We start from the raw sequence: 20,655 nt of genomic DNA, 5'->3' as shown, positions 1-20,655 counted from the left end.
TCCTACTTTTGGCCGATAAACCTCACTCTCGCAGACAGTGTTTCTTTCAGATATTTTTTTGGGGGTGGGCACTTGAATTTTTGCAGAGGAGAATTATCTGGTGGGGGGAGGACGACACTGGTAAAAGTAAAATATATTTTCTATATCAATTATATTTCGTTTCTTTAGGGGGAGGGATTAGACGTTCTACCGTGTGGGGGGTTAAATGGGCTTCGCCCCTACCCGAAGAGATGCATGAAAGAAACTCTGCCAGCAAAACCACTTTTTAGATTAGACACATAAATTAGGCTGTAATTTTATTATAGAGCATCGATGAAGACATTTCTTTGAGTTGGGGGAGGGGGGGGGGCGGCTTAGACCTTACAGGGGGGATGGGCTTCGCCCCTACCCGAAGAATTGTATGAAAGAACCTCTTCACGCAAACCACTTTTAAGATTAGACAAAATTGGCTTTTTAATTCAATGTTTACTCGAGAATCAATGACGTCACATTACTGTGTGCACTCTCCGGCGCTGTAGACTATTTCCTACTATTTGCTCCATGTGACGTCACGTTTTATTTTCGTTTTACTATGAAAGTTTTTATTTTGCTTGTGTTTTCTCTATAGCGTTCTTGACAGATACATAGGCAGCGAAACTATTAGTATAGATGATGTTGGTAACTTCCACTAGCTACATTATATATATATATATATATATTTATATATATATATATATATATTAGCGTACCCGACCCCGCGCGTTGCCACGGGAATAGAAAAAAGTCCGACGAATATAAAAGGGTTTCATCCATGCGTTACCAATCCTATATTCTTAAACTCGTGACCTTGTTTTCTAAAAGTGAGTTATTTAAATGTAAACAATGCCTGTGTTTGGATGATAAATATCGGGACACAGGTTTACTTACACTACCGCGTGAAAACCTTATGTGTACATTAATAACTCACAGAAATAATATGGTAGAACACACTTCGGTGACCGCCCATGTGTCAGGGACGTAGAGTGGTGCTCTCAGGAGCCCCCCCCCCCCCCCCCACACCAATTACACAAATGAACAGGAGTTTTTCTTTGACACGTAAATGAGGTAGAACACACTATGGTGACAGCCCATGTGTCAGGGACGTAGAGTGGCGCTCTCAGGATTATTAAAATAAAACATGGCCCTCAGCGGCGTGTGAGCCTTTTGGGGCCGAAACTGAAATTTTTTGTTTGCGGCCAAATCGCAACGTACCAGGGCGCCGGCGGACACGCCTCTTTCAATTTAGTGAGCGTTTGTAATGCCCCATCCTATCCATTGTTTATCACACTGTTCAGACCAAACGTAGTCGCTTTAGCGCTCGACGGAAAGACCAGGGTGCCAAATCGCATCCTTCTAGGGGGCAGCACATGCAAAATCAAATCCTCCCTTTCCCACCACCCCAACCCCCCACCCAAGAAACCTTCTCGGGAGAGTTCATCAACTCCCTATAGTTTTATGGCACTCTGATAAACTGTGTTGAACCGCAATTGTTTTTATTTTTAGATACCGTATATAGAGAAAAATCGCACCATCCCGAGGCGCCGCCCTTGCGAAATTAAAAAAAGATTTTTTTTACAGAAACCTCACCTGAAGTATTCTTGTTAACTCCCAAAGTTTGATGGTGATCGGATGAACGATGTCAAACCGCAATAGACTTTTATTTTTATATACCGTATACAGAGAAAAAACAAATCGCGCCCTGCGAATTTGAAATTTTTTTTCGCAGAACCCTCCCCAGAAATATTCTTAGCAACTTCTCAAAGTTTCATGCCGATCGAGTGAACAGTGTCACTGCAATTTATTTTTATTATTTTTATATACCACATGTAGAGAAAAATCACACCCTCCCGTGGCGCCGCCCTTGCGAAATTAATTTTTTTTTTTTTACATAACACTTGCCCAGAATGTCTTTATCAACTCCCCTAAAGTCTCATGGCTATCGGATGAACGGTATCAAACCAAAATCGACTTTTATTTTTATATACCGTACATATAGAAAAATCACACCCTCCCGTGACGCCGCCCTTGAAAAATTAAAAAAATATTTTTTACAGAACCTTTCCCTAGAGTGTTATTATGAACTCCCCAAAGTCTAATGGCTATCAGATGAACAATGTCAAACCAAAATCGACTTTTTTTTTATATAACGTACATAGAGAAAATCGCCCCCTCCCGTGGCGCCGCCCTTGCGAAATTAAAAATGACTTTTTTACAGAATGCTTCCCTGAATTGCTCTAATCAACTCCCCAAAGTTTGACGGCGATTGGATGAACAGTGTGAATCTGCAAACGACTCTTATTTTTTATATACCGTATATACAGAAAAAACACCCCTATAGAGAATTCGCCATCCCTGCGAATTTGAATTTTTTTTTTCTGCAGAAACCTCCCCAGGAATATTCTTAACAACTTCCCAAAGTTTCACGCGATGTGATAAGAGGTGTGGTAATGCACAAAAGTGCAGAATCTCACCTGGATAAGATCTAGTATCCCCAGCTCACTTTCAGAAGAATCAACACAAAATACAAAGTAGAGTGTAGCATAGTGACGATAGATAAGTTTATAGTCTGATCCTCCAATCAATCTGAAACAAGCAGATATCTAGAGGTTAGGGCAGAGACCTGCTTAAAGACCTTTCCAGTTTAAAACTAGAGGGCTAAGGTAGAGACCTGCTTAAAGCCCTTTCCAGTTTAAAACTAGAGGGCTAAGGTAGAGACCTGCTTAAAGCCCTTTCCAGTTTAAAACTAGAGGGCTAAGGCAGAGACCTGCTTAAAGACCTTTCCAGCTTAAAACTAGAGGGCTAAGGCAGAGACCTGCTTAAAGACCTTTCCAGCTTAAAACTAGAGGGCTAAGGCAGAGACCTGCTTAAAGACCTTTCCAGCTTAAAACTAGAGGGCTAAGGCAGAGACCTGCTTAAAGACCTTTCCAGCTTAAACTTAAAGCTCTTATTAGTCAGCAATTATGAACCCACTCTTGCTAATCATCCACCTACCCTGAATCAACAATTAATTTGTTACTCACCCATTCTAACAATTAGTATTTACATTTTTTCCGTGGACTCAATTCAATTGACTCACACAAACTACTAACCCTAACCCTAACTCACCCATTTTAACAATTAGTATTTACATTTCATTCACAAACTGTACCCTGTCTCTGTACATTTATGTCGTGTGGTTGTATAAAGTCTGTGTAAATGTATGTCTTATAGTTGTAAATGTGTAAATGTATGTCTTATAGTTGTAAAACATATGTGTAAATGTATGTCTAGTGGTTGTATAAAGTCTGTGTAAATGTATGTCTAGTGGTTGTATAAAGTCTGTGTAAATGTATGTCTTATAGTTGTAAAAAGTCTGTGTAAATGTATGTCTTATAGTTGTATAAAGTCTGTGTAAATGTATGTCTTATAGTTGTATAAAGTCTGTGTAAATGTATGTCTTATAGTTGTAAAAAGTCTCTGTAAATGTATGTCTAGTGGTTGTATAAAGTCTGTGTAAATGTATGTCTAGTGGTTGTATAAAGTCTGTGTAAATGTATGTCTTATAGTTGTAAAAAGTCTGTGTAAATGTATGTCTTATAGTTGTATAAAGTCTGTGTAAATGTATGTCTTATAGTTGTATAAAGTCTCTGTAAATGTATGTCTTATAGTTGTATAAAGTCTGTGTAAATGTATGTCTTATAGTTGTATAAAGTCTGTGTAAATGTATGTCTTATAGTTGTATAAAGTCTCTGTAAATGTATGTCTTATAGTTGTATAAAGTCTGTGTAAATGTATGTCTTATAGTTGTAAAACATATGTGTAAATGTATGTCTAGTGGTTGTATAAAGTCTCTGTAAATGTATGTCTAGTGGTTGTATAAAGTCTGTGTAAATGTATGTCTAGTGGTTGTATAAAGTCTGTGTAAATGTATGTCTTATAGTTGTATAAAGTCTCTGTAAATGTATGTCTAGTGGTTGTATAAAGTCTGTGTAAATGTATGTCTAGTGGTTGTATAAAGTCTGTGTAAATGTATGTCTAGTGGTTGTATAAAGTCTGTGTAAATGTATGTCTAGTGGTTGTATAAAGTCTGTGTAAATGTATGTCTAGTGGTTGTATAAAGTCTGTGTAAATGTATGTCTAGTGGTTGTATAAAGTCTCTGTAAATGTATGTCTTATAGTTGTATAAAGTCTGTGTAAATGTATGTCTAGTGGTTGTATAAAGTCTCTGTAAATGTATGTCTAGTGGTTGTATAAAGTCTCTGTAAATGTATGTCTAGTGGTTGTATAAAGTCTGTGTAAATGTATGTCTAGTGGTTGTATAAAGTCTCTGTAAATGTATGTCTTATAGTTGTAAAAAGTCTCTGTAAATGTATGTCTGATGGTTGTATAAAGTCTCTGTAAATGTATGTCTAGTGGTTGTATAAAGTCTCTGTAAATGTATGTCTTATAGTTGTATAAAGTCTGTGTAAATGTATGTCTAGTGGTTGTATAAAGTCTCTGTAAATGTATGTCTAGTGGTTGTATAAAGTCTCTGTAAATGTATGTCTTATGGTTGTATAAAGTCTGTGTAAATGTATGTCTTATAGTTGTATAAAGTCTGTGTAAATGTATGTCTTATAGTTGTATAAAGTCTGTGTAAATGTATGTCTTATAGTTGTAAAAAGTCTCTGTAAATGTATGTCTAGTGGTTGTATAAAGTCTGTGTAAATGTATGTCTAGTGGTTGTATAAAGTCTGTGTAAATGTATGTCTTATAGTTGTAAAAAGTCTGTGTAAATGTATGTCTTATAGTTGTATAAAGTCTCTGTAAATGTATGTCTAGTGGTTGTATAAAGTCTGTGTAAATGTATGTCTTATAGTTGTATAAAGTCTGTGTAAATGTATGTCTTATAGTTGTATAAAGTCTCTGTAAATGTATGTCTTATAGTTGTATAAAGTCTGTGTAAATGTATGTCTTATAGTTGTAAAACATATGTGTAAATGTATGTCTAGTGGTTGTATAAAGTCTGTGTAAATGTATGTCTTATAGTTGTATAAAGTCTCTGTAAATGTATGTCTAGTGGTTGTATAAAGTCTGTGTAAATGTATGTCTTATAGTTGTATAAAGTCTCTGTAAATGTATGTCTAGTGGTTGTATAAAGTCTGTGTAAATGTATGTCTAGTGGTTGTATAAAGTCTGTGTAAATGTATGTCTTATAGTTGTATAAAGTCTCTGTAAATGTATGTCTAGTGGTTGTATAAAGTCTGTGTAAATGTATGTCTAGTGGTTGTATAAAGTCTGTGTAAATGTATGTCTAGTGGTTGTATAAAGTCTGTGTAAATGTATGTCTAGTGGTTGTATAAAGTCTGTGTAAATGTATGTCTAGTGGTTGTATAAAGTCTGTGTAAATGTATGTCTAGTGGTTGTATAAAGTCTGTGTAAATGTATGTCTAGTGGTTGTATAAAGTCTCTGTAAATGTATGTCTAGTGGTTGTATAAAGTCTGTGTAAATGTATGTCTAGTGGTTGTATAAAGTCTCTGTAAATGTATGTCTTATGGTTGTATAAAGTCTGTGTAAATGTATGTCTTATAGTTGTAAAAAGTCTCTGTAAATGTATGTCTGATGGTTGTATAAAGTCTCTGTAAATGTATGTCTAGTGGTTGTATAAAGTCTCTGTAAATGTATGTCTTATAGTTGTATAAAGTCTCTGTAAATGTATGTCTAGTGGTTGTATAAAGTCTCTGTAAATGTATGTCTTATGGTTGTATAAAGTCTGTGTAAATGTATGTCTTATAGTTGTAAAAAGTCTCTGTAAATGTATGTCTAGTGGTTGTATAAAGTCTGTGTAAATGTATGTCTAGTGGTTGTATAAAGTCTCTGTAAATGTATGTCTTATAGTTGTATAAAGTCTCTGTAAATGTATGTCTAGTGGTTGTATAAAGTCTCTGTAAATGTATGTCTTATGGTTGTATAAAGTCTGTGTAAATGTATGTCTTATAGTTGTAAAAAGTCTCTGTAAATGTATGTCTAGTGGTTGTATAAAGTCTGTGTAAATGTATGTCTAGTGGTTGTATAAAGTCTCTGTAAATGTATGTCTTATAGTTGTATAAAGTCTGTGTAAATGTATGTCTTATAGTTGTATAAAGTCTGTGTAAATGTATGTCTAGTGGTTGTATAAAGTCTGTGTAAATGTATGTCTTATAGTTGTAAAAAGTCTCTGTAAATGTATGTCTTATAGTTGTAAAAAGTCTCTGTAAATGTATGTCTTATAGTTGTAAAAACTTACGTTCCACCTTCCAGAAAATTACAAACGCTGTCATCTCGTTTAGAAACTAGATGAAAAGTTTCTCTTATAATCTGATGCTGGACATCTTCTGCCTGCAAACAGTGCAATAGGAAAATTTGGGATAGAAAAACTCATTTAGGAAATATTCTTCTTTATTATGTCAAGGAAAGTCTTACAGTTAAAACTGTACAAACAACTATTCTGTTGTTATGTCAAGGAAAGTCTTACAGTTAAAACTGTACAAACAACTATTCTGTTGTTATGTCAAGGAAAGTCTTACAGTTAAAACTGTACAAACAACTATTCTGTTGGTATGTAAAACATGATTGATTTATGCTGGCTGGATGAAAAAAAAAATCACTGGAAAAAAAAATTAACGAACTTGCTTTCTGTAATGAAAACATTAGTCACTAATTAAAATATGTTAGAGATTTCATGAGAATACTTTTATTAAAGAAAGCAAGTCTGTTTTCACAAAAGAGGTTTGATGTAAGTAGCCTTCAGTTACAAAATAACCAAAAAACCTTTCAGATCATCCTTAAAAACCAGGTCGATCTACAGAGAGAAGAAAAAAAATTCAGTCGAGCACACCTGGAAAATATTTAAGCACACCTGGAAAATATTTAAGCACACCTGGAAAATATTTAAGCACACCTGGAAAATATTTAAGCACACCTGGAGAATATTTAAGCAAGCCTCTAGGGACTCCTGTGAGAAAGCCCTGGATCACAATATGGCAATAGGTGGAAGAAAGAAAGCGCCTAAAGCGATATTAAAATCAAGCAAAAACACAATAGCTGAAGCAAGCAGCAGCCACTCAATATAATGAAAAGGCTAAAGAGGTGAAAAGGAAACTAAGAAATGACAAGAGATTGTTTATAAATGAAGTGGCAGGGCAGGCCCAAACAGCTGCCAGTAAGGGAGATGTCAAGACAGCTGCCAGTAAGGGAGATGTCAAGACAGCTGCCAGTACGGGAGATGTCAAGACAGCTGCCAATAAGGGAGATCTCAAGACAGCTGCCAGTAAGGGAGATGTTAAGACAGCTGCCAGTAAGGGAGATGTTAAGACAGCTGCCAGTAAGGGAGATCTCAAGACAGCTGCCAATAAGGGAGATGTCAAGACAGCTGCCAGTACGGGAGATGTCAAGACAGCTGCCAATAAGGGAGATCTCAAGACAGCTGCCAGTAAGGGAGATGTTAAGACAGCTGCCAGTAAGGGAGATGTTAAGACAGCTGCCAGTAAGGGAGATCTCAAGACAGCTGCCAATAAGGGAGATCTCAAGACAGCTGCCAGTAAGGGAGATGTTAAGACAGCTGCCAGTAAGGGAGATGTTAAGACAGCTGCCAGTAAGGGAGATCTCAAGACGCTCTATGCAACAACCAGAGCTCTGAGTGGGAGGAAAACCAATCCCAACAGGCCAGTGAGGAGCAAAAAACTTCTAACGTCAATTGAGGAACAATTGGCACGATGGTTAGAGAAAAACAGCCCAGCACCACAAGCCCATAAGACCAGGGGCAATCCTTAACATCAGCCTAAATGTCCTTTATGTTTGATTCTATCTTTCCGTTTGCAGATAAGCTTGGGGTATTATAGTCATTCACTAAATTGAATCTGGCGCGTCCGCAGACACCCCGCCAGGGCTCGATTAGGCGCCCAGGGTCATCCTGTGAGCGCAATGTTGCATAATTTTGTTTTAAACAGTGTGATAGACTATGGGTAAGATAGGTTACTATAGTCTGTAACTGAATTGAATGTGGGCGTTCTCCAGCACCCCAACAGGATGCTATTTGGCGCCCCAGGCCTTCCTGTATTCGCTATGGCGCCTACGTTTGTTTAAGTGAATTCAAAAGACTATGAGAAAGCTGGGGTACTATAGTCTAGCTAGTTGCACAAGTAAATAAAATATGACGTCACAAGCTCTAAACCTTTCCTGTACAAAAAAATCAAATTCAAATGTAGTCGTTCGCATTTGTAACGTTAACCTATCTATCAGCCAAATAGAAGGAGAACGTCCCCGGATTCTTTTTTCGGGGTCATATGCAAATGCCTTACGGCCTAAGTGGATGAACACTTAACACAACGACCCACTAGGGCTCGAATTTAATGTCTAGGGAAGCTAGTGATACTATTGTAATTAACACTCATCCAATCTACATACGACCTTTTAATCAGCGAACTCAGAAGTGGCAGAACACAAGGTTGAACTAAATAAAATATTTAATGTATAAAATATCAAAACCCAACTTACACAATGTAGGAAAAAACACTATCACAGATTTCTACACTGTCTAAAGAACAGCTACAGGCCACACAACACTGCTGTAGCTTCAAGACTTACTTAGCGACAAGTAATATTAAACTAGAAGACTAAATCAACTGAAGAAAGCAAGGCACACACAGGTCTTAAGTACTCTCACGTTCAAATGGTCAGAGTCTATAGCCGGACAATATGGACGGCTGCCTGATCAAGGTAAAACGGCCTGTAGACTGCCTGATCAAGATAAACTGCCTCGTGTTGCGAGTGTGCAGTGCAATTAAAGACTTCTGTGACAGGGGAGGTTATCCTCAACTCATGTCGCCATTGGTTGGGATAATCATCTGATCAGAATCATTCAATCAGATTTTAATGGAAAATTTCTATGTCTCAAACACCTTAATAAGTCAGTGGAAAAACCCCAGGTGTTACACCATCATTCCATATAAGGAATTATACAATGTCAAAATAAAAATGACTCGACCTAAGTAGGTCACATCCCCTCCCTTTTTGGAAGTGACAGATAGGTTCCACAAAAACATACATAAGGAACCAATCTGGCAATGAAATAACAAAAATTTTTTACAAATGTAGGCAATCAAAATCATAACACCAGATGAAAATATCCCTGAACATAAAAGGGAAGTAACTCCAACTTTTACAATTGGTGAAAGGGGAGTAACCCTTCAAAAAGTAATTATACATCAAAATCCCTCAGGAAAGGGTATTACAATATTTCCATAAGAATATTAAAAGTGGTAAACCCGCCAGGGTAAGACCTTTATTTCAATGACTAGCTACAATATCAATTGAGTCATATGAGACATTTTATTATAAAAGATTACATATAATCAAAAACCACCTTTAATTAAGGTTCACCTGAAAATAAACAAAATATTCAACAGGATTGGAATTTTGAAAAAAATTCAAAACTCACACCACTCATTTTCATATGAGTGACACTCAAACAAAACCTGTTTATGGTCCTAATGAACCACAAAGCATGTCACATGATCAATGTGTGTAACAAGATTTTACATCCTTGACAAACAATCAGCCACAACATTATCACTACCCTTAATGTGTGAAATTTCCAGATTAAAATTTTGGAAATATAAGCACCATCTCAATATTCTTTGATTTGTCTGTCCTAACTTAGAGGTAAATTTCAGGGGATCATGGTCAGAAAACACTGTGACTGGATTGGTTGAAGAAGAGACATAGACTTCAAAATGTTGTAATGATAAAACCAAAGCTAAAGCTTCTTTTTCAATAGTAGAATAATTCTTTTGGTTTTCATTTAACTTCCTGGAAAAAAAGGCAATGGGATGGTCAATTCCCATGTTGTCTTCTTGAAATAGGACTGAGCCAATGGCTAAGTTGCTAGCATCAATGGCAAGGTTAAAGGGTTTGCTAAAATTTGGTGCAGCCATAACAGGAGCATTTGATAAAAATGACTTAATGGTTAAAAAGGCTTCTTGACATTTATCTGACCACTCAAACTCAACACCCTTTTTCAATAATGCAGTAAGAGGTTCAGCAATAGCTGAAAAGTTTTGACAGAACCGCCTATAGTAACCAGCCATCCCAAGGAACTTTTTGATCTCTTTACAATTTTTGGGAGGTGGCAACTTTACAATAGCATCTACTTTAGCTTCAATGGGCCGAACTTGGTTCGTTCCCACTTGATAACCCAAATAGGTAATTGAAGCTTTACAGAAATCACTTTTATGTAAGTTTACAGTAAAATTAACTTCAGACAATTTTCTAAAAAGGTTAGTCAACTGAACAATATGTTCTTCAAAAGTATTAGAAAATACAACTATATCATCTATGTAGGCCTCACATTGGTCTATGTCAGCAATGACAGAGTTAATGACCCTCTGGAAAGTTTGACCAGCATTTCGCATACCAAAGGGCATACGTTTGTATCTATAAAAACCATTAGGGGTTACAAAAGCAGATATTTCTTTTGCACGGTCAGATAAGGGGATTTGCCAGTATCCTGAAAGTAAATCAATTTTGGAAATTATCTTAGCCTGACCAACTTTATCAATAACGTCTTCTATCCGAGGTAATGGATAGGAATCAGCTTTGGTGAGCGCATTCACCTTCCTAAAGTCGGTCACAAACCTGAAAGATCCACCGTCTTTCGGGACTAGGAGACATGGGGAACTCCAGTTGCTGAAACTGGGCTCAATGATATCATTCTTGAGCATATAATCAATTTCATCTTTTATCAAAGCAGCTTTTTCCGGATTAACTCTATAGGGGTGTTGTTTAATGGGTTTTGCGTCACCTACGACTACATCATGAGGTGGTACTTTCGCTTCTTTGGGGACATCCCCAAAAATAGAGGGAAATGTCTCAAATAACTGAGACAACCTATGGCTTTCCTCTGTGGACAAATGCATAAGGTGGACATTCAAATTATCTAAGAAGGAAGAATTTACCAATTTTGGGGGTTTCAATTTATCATGTATCACATCATCAGAAACATTTGAACATACAGGTAAAGTAATTTTAGCTGTGGATTGAAAATTGTTACAATTATCATAATATTTTTTCAGTGAGTTAACATGATACACTGTCTGTTTCTTTCTTCTGTCGGGCGTATTGACAACATAGTTCAAATCACTTAATTTTGAATGCACAGTAAAGGGTCCACAATATCTCAAGGATAACGCATTGTTCAGATTAGGTACTAACACAAGAACTTTGTCGCCTGGATTGAATGTTCGTTTACAAGAACTCTTATCATACAGTCCTTTCATTCTCACTTGGGCCTTTCTTAAGTTCTTGTGAGCCATTTCGCACACGGCTTTCAGTCGAACGTGAAAATCGTCGAAGTTTTCCACTGGATGATCACTGGTACCTGTCCAACGTTCGTGTATCAGCTTCAGGGGGCCACGGACAGAATGTCCAAACACAAGTTGAAAAGGCGAGTAGCCTAAAGAGTCCTGGACACAGTCCCTCGCGGCGAAAATAATCCAAGGAACAGACTCATCCCATTGGGTGTTACTATTAGCGAATGTCCTTAGCATGGTTTTGAGGGTTTGGTGGAACCTCTCAAGTATGCCTTGAGACTGAGGGTGGTAGGCTGAGCTGGTGATGTGGGTAACGCCTAGCTTGGCTAGCGCTTCCTGAAAATGGTGACTGGTGAAGTTGCTGCCTTGATCTGTTTGCACAATTCTAGGTAATCCAAAGGTAGTGAAGAACCGGGTCATGGCTCTGACTACAGTCTTTGCCTTAATGTTCCGTAAGGGAATCGCCTCGGGAAAACGGGTACTTGAACACATAAAGGTAAGTAGGTACTCGTTGCCCGCCTTGGTTTTAGGCAAGGGACCTACACAGTCCATGACGATTTTAGAAAAAGGTTCTTCTAATACAGGTATCGGACTCAAAGGGGCCTTAGGAATTGTCTGGTTTGGCTTTCCGGCCAACTGACAGTTCGTGCAACTTCTACAGTAACGCGACACATCTTTTCTCATTTTGGGCCAAAAGAACAGTCCTTTGATCTTCGCCGTCGTTTTAGTGACACCTGGGTGCGCTGACATTGGATGGTCATGTGCCAGCTTAAGTATTTCATGCCGATAAGGTGGAGGGATCCACAGCTGGTTTTTACTCAACCATGGTTCGGCTGGTGAGGCATTCACTGGTATAGCGCGACGAAAGAAGAGGCCGTTCTCGGAGAAATATTCTCCATCGTCAGATGATAGAGATTTTTCGACTGTTGCTTTGAGTTCCGCGTCGACTTGTTGGGCTTTAATGATGTCTTCCTGAGATATCCTCAGGGGTAAGCCCAGGCTTGTGTTTTCTGGAAGCATAGACTCCAGTTTGGGAGTCGAATTTCTTGACGATGATGGCGGGTGTGGTTCAGACGTTATGTCAGCCAATTGTTTGGTCTGGCTTCTTGTCACCGCACATGCAGGATACAGTTCATAATCATTATCTGGAACTGTTGACAAAGGGTCTGAAACCGTACAGGGGTATACTTTGCTTCCCGCAAGGTAATTCCCTAGAAGTAGGTGTACTCCTGGGACTGGAATACTATCTATCACACCTAAAATGACCTCACCTTCGACGAGATGATGTTTCAGGGCAAACTTGTGTAGAGGGACGACAGTAGATTTTGTCCCCACTCCCTGGATAATGGAAATCCTTCCGGTGTTCGTCTCTGGTGAAATGTCCATTGAACTTTTCAAAAGGAGTGATTGTGACGCTCCTGTGTCTCTTAGGACGGTGATATTCCGCTGAGACAACGGATCACCTGGTATGCTAATGATGGCTTCGGCAGTAAAAGATGAAAAGTCAACTTTTCTCGATCCCTCGAGATCGGTAGACTCGGAAGAAACTGGATGGTGGCGAGAACAGTCAAAATGTGACTGCACATAATGTGTGGAGACTTGACTACCTTCTTGCGGACACTTAGGGTTAGAGTCCTTTAGAATTCTTGAGTTCATAGTTGAACTGGCTGCTTGAGGGGATAGAGCATAGTGCGCGGAAGTACGCACCACCTCTCTGTTATTCTGAAGACGTTTGTAACAGTCCTTGACAAGATGACCAGGCCTTTTGCAGAACTGGCATACTGCTCGACGATTGAGAGTTGATCTTGGTTTCTCCCTGGACTGTGATGTCTTCAAATGTTGGCCAACAGGAGGATTGCTGCCAAAAAGGGGAAGCACGGGGTTGAGGCGGTTTCCTGACACTGGTGGTTTCTTATGCACCAACATATATGTGTCAGCCGACTCAGCAGCCTTCTGGATGTCAGTTATCTTGTTATCCAGAATGTGTAGTCGTATCTCTTCAGGCAGGGACGATAGGAATTCTTCCCTTAGGATAAGTGACCTGAGTTTCTCAAACTCAGAAACTTCCTCAGAGTGTAGCCACCTTGAGAATATTTTCTCCTTTTCAAAGAGAAATTCCACATATGATTGTGTGGGTAACTTGCGGAGTGTTCGGAATTTTGTCCGATAGGCCTCGGGCGTCAGTGCGTAGGCCTTTAAAATGGCAGTCTTGACCAAACTATAGTTATTTTGAACGTCGTGAGAGAGTGCCTGGTATGTTTTTGCAGCTTTCCCAGTAAGGACAGAGCTCAATAAAGCAGTAATGGAAGTTTCGGGCCATTCACATGTCTTCGCTAAACTCTCAAACGAGTTAAAGAAAACGACCAAATCTGTTTCATCAAATTTAGGAACTAATTTCCCAAATTTGGCAATCACTTGCCCTACCGACAACTTTTTTGGATCTACCAGAGAAGTGACATCACTAACTTGACCAAACTCTAATTCCAACCTCCTCTTATCTAAAGCAATTTTAGCCTCTAACTCCTGTTTCTCTAAAGCAACTTTTTCCTTCTCTAAAGCAATTCTAGCTTCTAATTCTACCTTCTCTAGAGTTTTCTCCTCGCGGAGCAACACACCAGCCAACAAACTTTCATCAAATACTCCTTCATTAATGAAATGAACAACAATTTTATCTCTCAACACCTCTGACTTCTGCGTAACAGAATAATCCAATTTCAATTCCTTAACAACACTAACCAAAACTTTTCTACTCAACTTTTCTACATCTTCAACAGTAGGATTAGCCAAAAAAGACTCCATAACACTAACTTGAAAATCACAACAAGCCTAGATCCTTTAAATTAATACACAGCGTTGGGCCGTGTACTTGACCTCTAAATGTAGGACGTGACACGTCTGCTTATTTGACCTAGATAACTCTAGCCTGAGCGCGCGTTGTAAGAACACTGCGCTACTGGATATAAAAACAACTAAATCCAACTAACCTTAGTATTCAACTGATATAACCAACAACTGGAACGACAGATTAAATCTCGGCGAGCTCCCACTTTGTAACGTTAACCTATCTATCAGCCAAATAGAAGGAGAACGTCCCCGGATTCTTTTTTCGGGGTCATATGCAAATGCCTTACGGCCTAAGTGGATGAACACTTAACACAACGACCCACTAGGGCTCGAATTTAATGTCTAGGGAAGCTAGTGATACTATTGTAATTAACACTCATCCAATCTACATACGACCTTTTAATCAGCGAACTCAGAAGTGGCAGAACACAAGGTTGAACTAAATAAAATATTTAATGTATAAAATATCAAAACCCAACTTACACAATGTAGGAAAAAACACTATCACAGATTTCTACACTGTCTAAAGAACAGCTACAGGCCACACAACACTGCTGTAGCTTCAAGACTTACTTAGCGACAAGTAATATTAAACTAGAAGACTAAATCAACTGAAGAAAGCAAGGCACACACAGGTCTTAAGTACTCTCACGTTCAAATGGTCAGAGTCTATAGCCGGACAATATGGACGGCTGCCTGATCAAGGTAAAACGGCCTGTAGACTGCCTGATCAAGATAAACTGCCTCGTGTTGCGAGTGTGCAGTGCAATTAAAGACTTCTGTGACAGGGGAGGTTATCCTCAACTCATGTCGCCATTGGTTGGGATAATCATCTGATCAGAATCATTCAATCAGATTTTAATGGAAAATTTCTATGTCTCAAACACCTTAATAAGTCAGTGGAAAAACCCCAGGTGTTACACCATCATTCCATATAAGGAATTATACAATGTCAAAATAAAAATGACTCGACCTAAGTAGGTCACACATTGCTTTGTTAACCGTTAAAAAAACGATAGAACGCGATAATGATTCCAATCATATATGCCCTCCTTATTAGCAGCTGTTATTGACCGTTACCACCGTATAATTTTTATTTCAACTTTTTACTTGTTTTTGTTAATCTCATATTGAGTTTAAAAGGTGAGTTTTCAAAAATTTACTTAAAATAGTAAAACATTGAGACTAACTCTGTTGTTAGTAGGATTATCTTTTTTATTAAGCTTCCTAACTAGCATATTTATTTTATGTTTATCCATTTAGCAGACTAAGCAAAATGTCTCACAAACTAGGTACCGTATAAGCGGTATCGATACCGCATTTTCATGTTCCTTCGTTTTATAGGAATTTTATGTCACCCATCTTTATACTTTTTTTCTTAAAGAATTTTAATAATTAAAGTAGTAAATGGGAGGATTCAAAGATAATAAATTAACCTTTTTTAAATAGTAAAAATTGTATGAATTGAGCTAATATGTTGCGGCCTGTACAACGTGCTACTAATCATTGAATTAGGTATACGATAACTCAACACAAAGTTGAAATTAAGTTACACATATAATGATTTAAAACTAAAAATAATGACACTAGGTTCGATTTGAGTAAGACTATACGATTTTTAGTTTAATTTTTTTAACTACGAAAATCATCTTTTTCGTAATGCATTATAGTAGAGGCTTAAATCTAAAAATCGAGAAAAGCGGTATCGCTAATGTTTTGTCGCTATATCCGTTGGTATTTAGATCCATTAAAAAAAGAAAACATTCAGACTTAATTTGAATTTACTGTGAGTCGGTACATTTTTATTTAATGTTATTTTCACAAATGTTTTTACTTTCTTCTTCAGACGTTCACAAGCTGTAAACCCCGACTAACAAAATGGACCCCGTAGGCTTAAGTATTAGCGATATCAATACTACCTTTCTCCGCTTACAAATTCTCTTATATTTGTATTATATTATTTGGCCAATTAAAATTAAAATATTTAAAATGTAAAATAAAGATGTATCTAAGCTGTCTTAAACATTATAAGCCAAAGGTGGAAATTATTAATTGAACATTGGTTGATTAAATTCACCAAGTAGACTGTGCAGGGTCCAAAATCTTATTAAAATTAGAAATATTAGTTAAAAACACATTTTATAAGTGTGTTCATTCTATTGTACCAAGCTGAATGCATACACTGATAGTCTTCATTTATTTCATATCCCATTAGTTTATCTTGCTAAAGAATAAAATATACCCTTGTAAACAAAGGCCTATATTTATTTGCTTGATACCCACTCACACTTAAATACCGATTGTATAAGGAGGGGGGAGGAGACTTTCTGAGTTAAAGATCTTTCAAGTTAGGGTTAGGGTTGGGTTAGCCTAGTAAAACAGTATTGTACTCAGGCAGTAAAATCTATCTAACCAAACTTTTCAAGATACTGTAGGCTACCTACTAAAGGCATATTTAAAAAAAAAAAGATGGCCCAAAATATAAAATAATCAAAATAACGTATCTTGTACAGTACTTGTTGTCGATTCCAGAACAGTGTGACAGACTAAGCCATTATTTTACAGTTTCAAAAGTAAACTAAAATTATTAAGGCCAATTCTAGCAGGAAAAAGATACACATGCCCAGTGGAGAGAAACATTCTAGCAGGAAAAAGATACACATGCCCAGTGGAGAGGAACATTCTAGCAGGAAAAAGATACACATGCCCAGTGGAGAGAAACATTCTAGCAGGAAAAAGATACACATGCCCAGTGGAGAGAAACATTCTAGCAGGAAAAAGATACACATGCCCAGTGGAGAGAAACATTCTAGCAGGAAAAAGATACACATGCCCAGTGGAGAGAAACATTCTAGCAGGAAAAAGATACACATGCCCAGTGGAGAGAAACATTCTAGCAGGAAAAAGATACACATGCCCAGTGGAGAGAAACATTCTAGCAGGAAAAAGATACACATGCCCAGTGGAGAGAAACATTCTAGCAGGAAAAAGATACACATGCCCAGTGGAGAGAAACATTCTAGCAGGAAAAAGATACACATGCCCAGTGGAGAGAAACATTCTAGCAGGAAAAAGATACACATGCCCAGTGGAGAGAAACTACCGCCTTCATTTGCTGCCATGTTTTCCATGATGATATTTCAATGGTACTGTGCATGCATGTGTTTCCAAAGAAACCACAGAACCCCAAACCTAACTCTACTCTAGCCCTAACTCTACTCTAGCCCTAACCCTAACTCTACTCTAGCCCCAACCCCAACTCTACTCTAGCCCTAACTCTACTCTAGCCCTAACTCTACTCTAGCCCTAACCCTACTCTAGCCCTAACTCTACTCTAGCCCTAACCCTAACTCTACTCTAGCCCTAACCCTACTCTAGCCCTAACTCTACTCTAGCCCAGAGTTTCTTCCAGGCATCTCTTCGGGGGGGGCTTAGCCCCCCCGAAAAATTTTTACCGCCCCCCGAACGAAATGAAATTTATATAATTTATATAGAAAATATATACTTTTAACAGTGTCCGCCCCCCCGAAGAAAGTTTACCGCCCCCCCCCCCCGAAGATTTCAAGTGCCCCCCCCCCCCCCCGGAGAAAAAAGTCTGGAAGAAACACTGCTCTAGCCCTAACCCTAACGCAGCTATTAAGGTCACTGCGCATGTGCAGAACTATTGAGTTTCGTATCTTCTGCCAAAAAATCTTTTCCCAAGTAGTCACTTCAAATTAGTAAACCCAAAATAGATTTGATTAGATCATAAGGCCTATCAAATTACTATATACTAAGAATTAAATTCAAATTTAAAAAAAAAAAAATAGATTTGATTAGATCATAAGGCCTATCAAATTACTATATACTAAGAATTAAATTCAATTAAGAGACCAGGTCCACAAGCTATGTGTGTAATTTTTTTTTAAATTGTGAAGGCTTATGTAACAGTAATATGCATGTATTAGGGCCTAAATGTATGTATTAATAATAAATAATTAATAGTAGGCCAAATAAATAAGTAAATATGTATTACTATATATTCAAGATACTATGCATCATGTATCTACTACTATGTAGTACTAGTATCATAGTCAGTATGTAGTATATATGTAAGACCAGTGAGTAGGCACTAGAGTACAGCACGATTCTAGAAGTAAATCTTATTTATATTATGGCCAAGGTTATTCCAAGCCGGTTGGGAATAGCCGTATTGGGGCTATTCCCAGCCGACTGTGAATAGCCCCAATACGGCTATTCACAGTCGGCTGTCATTTCATGCTAAATAATATCTTAAAATAATAAAAGCAATCGTTGTGACTGGGGAGTGAGGTATAGATTAAGAGAGCAGTGCTAATTTTATTTTGTATATTTTTATAAAAAAGTTATTACAATTCAAATTTAGTTTAGCTTTTAGGTTCATAAAATATAAGACATACTGCAACAGGCTACATATTACGTAGGTCATAGATGATCAATTATGCACTCTAAATCTGTACATTAGAATAATAGATCTGGATCTATCAATTTTTAAATAAATAATACTAATTAAGCATCAGTTTAGTTGGTTGTTCACATTTCTATTCAACTATCAATTACCATTAAAAATTCACATTATCACATAGAGGTCTAGATCTAGAATAAATATCAGGTGAAATAGGATGTCCTTATTCATCAACTATAATTCGCAATTTCCATCACACTTCAGTGTTTTTTCTCTTAGCAAAAATCGACAGGACAGGTTTTTTTTTTTTTTTTTGCTGATATGCCAACAATTACATCACCAAAAAAATTAACAAAAATAACCCTTTCATGAGTAACTTAAGTAACTGTGAAAAAATACTCTGATAATAAGATTAAAAGGCATACATCAAGAAATAGCAATATGACATCTGAAGGATTTGAACCCGCACCTTCTGGCACGAGAGCCAATCCCCATGACCGCTCGACTACACATCTTCATGCCCATTAAAGTATTTTTAACATTAAATCTATCAAAAACGGTCACGACTGTGAATAGCCCCAATACGGCTATTCACAGTCGACTGTGAATAGACACTTCGTTATATTATTGAATAGATCTAGATTCTAAACCTAGCAAGATTTAGGGAGAATTTTTATACCAGTGTCCTATAATAGAATCTTCTTTAAAAAAAAAAGAGGTGTGAAGTGTTAGGTAACACTAGATCTAGAATCTAGTAGTTAACTAAATATACACATTAGGTAATCTATCGTTTTAGGTACGTAAAATCGCCCGCGACTAGTAATGTGAAAAACAGGTGACTCCTTACATTTTAATAATTATTTCACATTTTGAGGAGGATTTATGTTTTGAAAAATACAAAAATGTTTCCTTGTTTCATTTATGTACCTGTTTTTAAACAAATGAATTAAAACTTTTCAGTAATAAATGAAAACCAGCGATGTTTTCAACAGAAGCAACCATGCTTATTTACTATAGCAGCCATCTTGTTAAAGACTTATAGCGCGAGATTCAGGCGGAAGTCACTCTATTTTACAAATGGCTGCTGTTTATATAGCAAATCTTGCTTGCAGACACTGCTGTTTAAAGTTAATTTCTGGCCTATATTATATTGATATATTTAGCCATTGATTTAGGTTTATTATTCATTTAGGCCTATCCATAATATTTGACACAAACATATCACAATATACTTCTATTACAGCCTTGACAATGAGGTAACGTTTTCGTACATTAATAGCCGCAGGCAATTTTACGTACTCAAGCTGGCTAATGTAAATGCTAACCCTGTCCCTAACCCTAACGGCCTAACCCTACTCTAAAGTACTCTAGTAGCTAGATCTAGTCCTACCTAGTACCTACCATTACCATACATACGCCGCCTTAACAGTTTAACCTAATAATTTCATTAAGTAGGCCTAATTTTTAAGATTAAAATAAAATCATTTGATATTTGAGATTAATACAAACTTAACAACCCAACACGCATATTTTATGGAAAAGTCTATTATCGGACATTGGTATCTAAAATCATCCACATTGAGGTCTAGAATCTATATAAAATATCTAGATGTAGATTTTAGATCTAGATCTAGATCTAGATTTCTAGATCTAGATCTAGATCTGTTCAACTTTAAAGAAGTGGGCGTTGACTACCTCCGACTATAGTTTCTAGATCTAGATCGAGTAGATCTGCCAGAAAAACGAAACGTTTCTTATTATTCTAAAAATAAGTAACACTAAAAATAAACTTACATAGTATTGGTAAAATTTTGATAAACGTGGCTTTCCGTGATTATTAAAAACCAATATTGCTTTAATCATTATTAAACCTCTAAATTAAGATATTTGTTTGCGAAATTTTATTATTAGACAAAAGACGCCATGACACTTCCGGTAGAGTAAAATCGTAAAAAGATAACGTGAAGGAACAAAAGAAGACATTAATGTTTGGCCTCATGTTCGTGCGGCGTCAAAACGGCCAATGACAAAACGGCCCCGTCGAAACGACCCCGACTAATCGG

The 20,655-nt window shown here is 37.2% G+C and overlaps 1 protein-coding gene across 2 annotated transcripts in view; it reads right to left on the bottom strand.

Annotated features, from left to right (window-relative positions):
• Positions 1-20,533, bottom strand: part of LOC131936710 (AP-3 complex subunit sigma-1) — a 42,542-nt gene extending 22,009 nt beyond the window's left edge. For both annotated transcript variants that reach the window (XM_059293753.1, XM_059293755.1), the window contains exons 1-3: positions 20,387-20,533; positions 6,264-6,355; positions 2,490-2,601 (exon numbers count right to left, since the gene is read on the bottom strand). In XM_059293753.1, the coding sequence (XP_059149736.1) occupies positions 2,490-2,601; positions 6,264-6,355; positions 20,387-20,455 (273 nt within the window). In that variant the 5' untranslated portion in view covers positions 20,456-20,533. The remainder of the gene's footprint in view (positions 1-2,489; positions 2,602-6,263; positions 6,356-20,386) is intronic.
• Positions 20,534-20,655: the final 122 nt, after the last annotated feature.

Source organism: Physella acuta, unplaced genomic scaffold (genome assembly GCF_028476545.2).
Source record: "Physella acuta isolate Inbredline_101_S28 unplaced genomic scaffold, ASM2847654v3 ptg000186l, whole genome shotgun sequence".
Lineage (NCBI taxonomy): Eukaryota > Metazoa > Mollusca > Gastropoda > Physidae > Physella > Physella acuta.
The sequence above is the reverse complement of the archived record's forward strand: the minus strand, read 5'-3'. Positions and strand labels throughout refer to the sequence as shown.